Source organism: Haemorhous mexicanus, chromosome 3 (genome assembly GCF_027477595.1).
Source record: "Haemorhous mexicanus isolate bHaeMex1 chromosome 3, bHaeMex1.pri, whole genome shotgun sequence".
Classification (NCBI taxonomy): Eukaryota; Metazoa; Chordata; class Aves; order Passeriformes; family Fringillidae; genus Haemorhous; species Haemorhous mexicanus.
Window position 1 is genome coordinate 75,577,329 of NC_082343.1, and position 6,000 is coordinate 75,583,328.

Sequence of the window (6,000 nt, forward strand, 5' to 3'; positions counted from 1 at the left end):
CAAGAGATTTCTGTGCCCCAAAGAAATGGATGCAGCGGCTGCCACAGTTTATCACGGACAGCGGGAATGCGGGAGATCCGCTCTTCCTCCCTCCACCCGTGCTGTCGGCAGGCACAGAGGTTGCTGCTTGTATGGGGGAGCAATTTTCAGCCTGTCCCTTCCTGGCCGCACCCCGCCGCGGCTCTCCCGCGATACCGGGCGACCAGGAGGATGCTGATGCGGGGCTCCTATCGTATCTCGCCCCGGACTAGCACCGAAGGACGTCCCCGGCCGCGCACACCCCTTCGGACCTGCTTTCTGAACTTTCCGTCCTGCCCTTCCTCGCTGCAAAACTTCTGTAGGGGATGCAGCGGCTGGAATTTGTCCCTCGCTTGCTTGCTTAAACACAGGAACATGCGCTCTTGCACAGGCAGAGCTCTTAAGGTTAGTGCCCTTGTCCAGCTGGGATAGCCTTTAAACTGTAAAGCCTCTCTATTCTTGAAATGTCATTCTGATCTGCTTGCTTTTTTTTTTTTTTTTTTTTTCCTTTTTCCCGGGAGAGGGAGGAGCTCCTACAACTTTCCTCGCATAGAAAAGCTGTGCTTTTGAAAGGTACAGCAAAAGCTCTTCCCCGAGCACCACTCAAGACATAAATCATCTCTTCTCTAACCCTAAACGCCACTCAAATGTCAAGCAAACAGACAGATACTTCAAGGGAAATCAGCGCAAAGGTCTCAAATCACAGCGTTACGCCCGCACGGGATCGGCTCAGCGGGATCAGAGACGGGCGCCCGAAACTTAACAACTACTTGACAGGTTTTCAACTGATCAATCACCATGTTAGCCATGCTTTCCCCTACTATGGAAACAATAAAGCAAAACAGTGGAAATAATTACGAGGAAGCCACACAAGCTGCGCAGAGCCTTAGGCAACCACGTTTGCCAGTCTTTTTTCTATTGTTATTATAATTATCATCACCATCGTGCCGTTACTACGGCTACAATGAGCAGCAGCGACAGAAAAAAAATCACACAGCAATTCATCCCTCCGGATGCAAAATAAAGAGGGACTTCGCTGCCCGACTCCGGTAGCACGTCCCAGCTCTCCCCCAGCATCCCCTTCTGAGTCAATCCTACGCATATCACATTCAGGCTTAAACACACAATGAAAAAAGTGTCTGGAAATCTTACCAAATCTTAATACATGTGTGGTTCCTTGAGCATATCCAATCCACAGTAAGCAAAGAAGGAGTCTAATGGTGCATCTGAAGACTGAATTAGTTACAATATGTGAAATAATCTTCATGATGTTTCTATGCACACTCGCGCTGCCTTACTTCCCCCTTCTAAGCCGTCAGGTTTCCCGGTAGGGTGAGAATGAGGATACGTAAACTGATGGCCCTCAGACACGATCACGGCATGGTCACAGAGAGAGCAGAGAGTCTACGCTTCCCAAACCCATTAGCAATCCCTGCATGTTCTTCATTCACTGCGCCAAGGAGCAACCTTCAACTGCAAGGAATGGTGGGACATCCATGTTAGTCGGGGGAGAATCCTTGAGAAATCCAAACACACACAGTGTCCAGCCGAGTAAACCTGGGAGGCGAGAAAGGAGGAAAATCAATAGGTAATCCAGCTCGAGGGATCGCTGAGGTACCGCCACATAGCGAGCGCCCGTGTTTCACCGGCGAAGCTTTTGCCGTGCTCCCATTCTACTGCACTGCTGCACAGCTTCTGACGCGAAGCCAAGATTAAGTGAGAGAAATTGAGATAGCTCTTCTCTGCTTAAGGCTGCCTGCCAGACAGCCTTCCCAATTTCTATTATGCAACCGATCTGATCGCCCAGCTTTGTCGGAGGAAAAAAAAACCCAAACCGGCTCGGTTATATTTACATGCTTCTTATTGTTATTAGTTATTCAGTTGTTCTGAACAATGGCTATAAGGAGGGGGGGGGGGCGGGGGGGCGGGGGTCTGGGGGGGGAGTGCTGCTAGAAGGGAGAAGGGAATCGGTTGTGTGAAAATCAATCCCTGTATTTCAATAGCTGACTGCTTGGGGAGAGATCAGTTAGCTTTAGAGTTGTGAAAGAGAAGGCTGACAACAAAGTCATGCAGGTTATCAGAGTAACGTTCAGGTTTGAGGAAAAAAAAAAAGATTACAATCATTAACTGTTACTCATTTTAATGCATGAAGTAGGATAAATGCTATGGCTTGTGTACTGACTGTCCCTAGGAACTTGCTCCGGACTCAGTGATAACGGAGCACCAGGCTGCTTTTGCAAGGTAACAGGAATCGGCAGCGCTGGAACAACCTTGTTGAATGCACAGACCTGTTTCGCTAAACTTGCTTGAAATTGCTTAAAAGACACTAACTAGGGGATTTACTAGCTTATGATTTTCACTTTATTCTGCCACTCTCTTATTTTGCACTCTGCTTTCCTTTCACTCCAGTAAGGAAATGTTGCTGTTCCTCCCAATACTATGATCTAGGTAGTTTGTCATTTTGCTGTCCTCAGTGAGAACAACAGCATTTCCCAATTTGATGATGGGATACTGAGTTTATATCTGGAAATGCAGCCACAGATTTTTGGGTTTTGACCAGATGTTCCAAAGAAGATAAACCCATTCCATGGACTACTTTAGATTTTCCTTGGAAATGTAATTAGTTGTGTGTCTGCGTCCACTGAAATACATTAAACCAGGACTGTCAGACTTTACAGTCTAAGTCAGGATTTGCTGAACCTACTTGAGCTTTACTACAAACACTGAAATATAATTCCTGTATTTCCCATCAAGAAAATGAATTTATTTTTTCCTACATTCCACCTACAGACATCTTTTGTCTCCTTTATTTCCCTCCTTTGCTTTTCATTAAAAAAGACAATATCACTGGGAGACTTTCCCCACAGATACACACAGAACAACATAGAATAAACCTGACTTTACAGAAGTAAATACCAAAGATGCCAAGCTAATGGGAACACTCTGTGAAATCTATCAGAAGCAGAGCATGGCAGAGGTGAGTTACAGTTTATTCTTAATTAACATCTGTGTGTTGTAGACCTGTAAATAAGTAGCAGCAGCATTAGGATTAGAACTTGTAGTGGTTTTGCTCTGTTCCTCTAGAAGTGTTAGCAATTCTCAGTAACTTTTTTGTTATTTTGCCTTAGTGATATCCTCTGCACACTTTTACTTAAAACAGTGTAAAATGCTGATGAAAAGAAATGTACAGTCTGTGAAAAGATTATTAAACATCATTGATTTTTTTCCCCCCTCTAAGATGGAGGCATAACTGCAGTGTCAAAAATAAGTATCATGAATGGCTAGTTCTGCAGTCTAGCAGGGAATTCAATCAGACGATTTGACTATTGGAGCACTTTAAAAAGAACACCTAGTGTTAAAAGCAAGGATATCTAGCGACTCCTTCAGTTCACACTTAGAATATCTCCCAGTAAAAAATGCAGAGAGATACTTTTCCTTCTATTTACTATTTCATGCATTCTCTTCCCCTCGTTTCTATTTTTTCATAGTCCAAGGAGAAATAAAACCAACCCACGTGAACACTGTGAAAGTTCATTGCCTCCGTCCCTGGTGTTGCTGAAATAAAGGGTATGATTTAGATATATTTTTAATTTTGAATGCTCTGGTGCAGCTTGCAGTGTAACCGGATTTTTTTATTTATTTTTTTAATTTTGCTTTGGTGAGAAGCTTTGAAAATATAATATTTGTCGTCAGGTTTAGCACACTAAACAATACATGAACTTTGGACAAAGTGACTCCTGTTACCAGTTTGATTTTCTAAGCTCTCTTGGAAAAAACAACACAACTACCTGTAATCTCAGCCCAACAGGGCACCTAACTCACGGAGGCGTTTAGAACTGGAATCATAAAACAACTTGTGGTTAATTCCTGTTACTATTAAACACTCAGCAGCCCACGCTGCAGCCCCTGGTCTGACGCCTGAGGCTCACAGAGTTTCCTTCCCCCCCGCCAGCCCCCGCCGCCGCCGGCGTCAGCGGCCTCAGCACCGCGGACAGCGCCCGGAGCGGCCCCGGGCGGCCCCTTCAGCACCGCGGCCAGCGCTCCCCGCCGCCCCCACCCCCGCTTCAGGTGCCGAAGCGCCTGGGGGTTTCACCCTTCCCACTCGTTTCACAGCGCGGAAAGGAAATTAAAATCTGTTATCGGCTTCTTTAAAGAGATATATTATGCCCTCTATTATGTTAGCTAGCCAGCTATTTTATGGTGTTTTATGGGTTCAGAAGAAGTATCGATGTCCTCCCTATCCACTATCAGACATCACCTAGTGCTCTGTATTAACATTCCTCCCCTTCTTTCAAACCCTAGCTCCCACCTTGAAAAAAAGTCGTAGTTAGCCCAGAAATATTTTCTCAAGAATACGACTCTCTTATATAAAAAATCAAATCTTACAAGACATCAGATGCTTAGAACTCACTAAATATTTGGTGACTGAAGATCACTTACAGACGATGTAATTGACTAAAGCCTCAGTCTTCCCCACCCTAGACTCCTTTTCTGTTATTTGGACTTTAACTCCACTTCCTCTTCATGAAAATAAAAGAATACTTTCTTGCATCCTCCAGACTGATTTCAGCATGAAAACAGGTAAATATTCCTAGTGCCTTCAATATTTCTTTCCCTGTGAGATGTAAAATTCAAAGTCTGGAAATCCTGAATAAAATGTCATGGTAGATAAGCTGGTCTTCTGTTTTGAGATCTTGTCACCACTGTTACACAGCTCTTTTCATATTACAGTCTGTATGAAACTGCCCTCTACACTTCAGTGATCATCAGCTGGGAAATCTACAATTCCTTGGATATACGTTTTGATTTGTTTGGTCATCTGCTGTAGACATGGTGGTAACACATCTCCAATACACAAGGACATCTTTAATACACAGGATTCTGTTCAAATGTAGCTGATATGAAAAACAGTAATCCAGCTATAGACAGGGAAAGAAGAAGAGACAGTCTGAGGCCTTACATCTTTTCTGGGTAATAAAAACCTACTACAGTTTTAGCCGTGTGTCAAGTATAAATGGTGTACATTATGTACATAATGTTTCAGTTGGAAAGGGGAGATATGTGATTCTGATTACCTTACTATATCAGGAGCTTTTCCCATCAGATCTAATTTTTATGTGCTGTTATCATTATAAAAGTTAACCCAGTTCCAGCTAGCTGCCACCTACTGGGATGTATAGTTTTATCATATTACTTTAAAAAGGAATGGGCTTTTATTTTCAGGTCATAGCTGTGCCTCTAAGAGCAGATAGTGGGGTTTTTATATCACATAATCTACTATTTTGACCTCTCACAACAACAGCTGCTATAAATTTAATGTATGTACAACATATGGTCCCCCAAATATTTCTCGGACATTTTTCAGCAAATCCTTGCAAACGTTTCGGATTCACATGCCACCACAGTCCTCCTGCTGTTGCAATCTGGTGTGAGGAGAGCCACAGTCTACTGCAACACCTGACCAGCATCTCTAGATCTCTAGAATCAAGTATTGCAGCTTTGCTGACAAAGCAGTAACACGGTCCTCCTTCCTAAAACGTTTGCCGAAGTATTCAAATGAATGTTGATATTATCATTTAAAACAAACTGCGGCCCACTGGCATTTCACTCCCACCAGCTATAAAAAACCCCGTAGGTTCTTCTCCGTTTGTTATTATCTCAGTCCAAATTTACAACAAAGTTTCTGCTGCGCCAATGATTAATGACATTTTAAGATGGTAATTAATTTTTAGCTACTGGAAAGACTTGTAATTAATGAAGTGAGTGTGCAACAGACTTTCTTGTTCAGGCACTTTTGAGTATCACAGCAATGTACTTTCCTAGCAAGTTTTAAGCAGCAAAACCAGATACTTTTGACATGATCTACAGATCAGCCTTTGGTCCCTTCAGCTTCCTTAGGGGTTGGGAAAGCTGTGCAAGATTTTTGGAGGAAAATGATGATGCTTTATGCTTTTCCCGCTGTACTCCCCCAAAAGTTTCTAA

At 43.3% G+C, this 6,000-nt stretch overlaps 1 protein-coding gene across 1 annotated transcript in view; it reads right to left on the bottom strand.

The window, feature by feature from the left end:
- The window catches only part of GRIK2 (glutamate ionotropic receptor kainate type subunit 2), a 353,523-nt gene extending 351,952 nt beyond the window's left edge, over nt 1-1,571 (bottom strand). Inside the window, exon 1 of the mRNA XM_059842388.1 lies at nt 1,171-1,571. Within this exon, the coding sequence (XP_059698371.1) occupies nt 1,171-1,285 (115 nt within the window). The 5' untranslated portion in view covers nt 1,286-1,571. The remainder of the gene's footprint in view (nt 1-1,170) is intronic.
- Between the last annotated feature and the right edge of the window lie 4,429 nt (nt 1,572-6,000).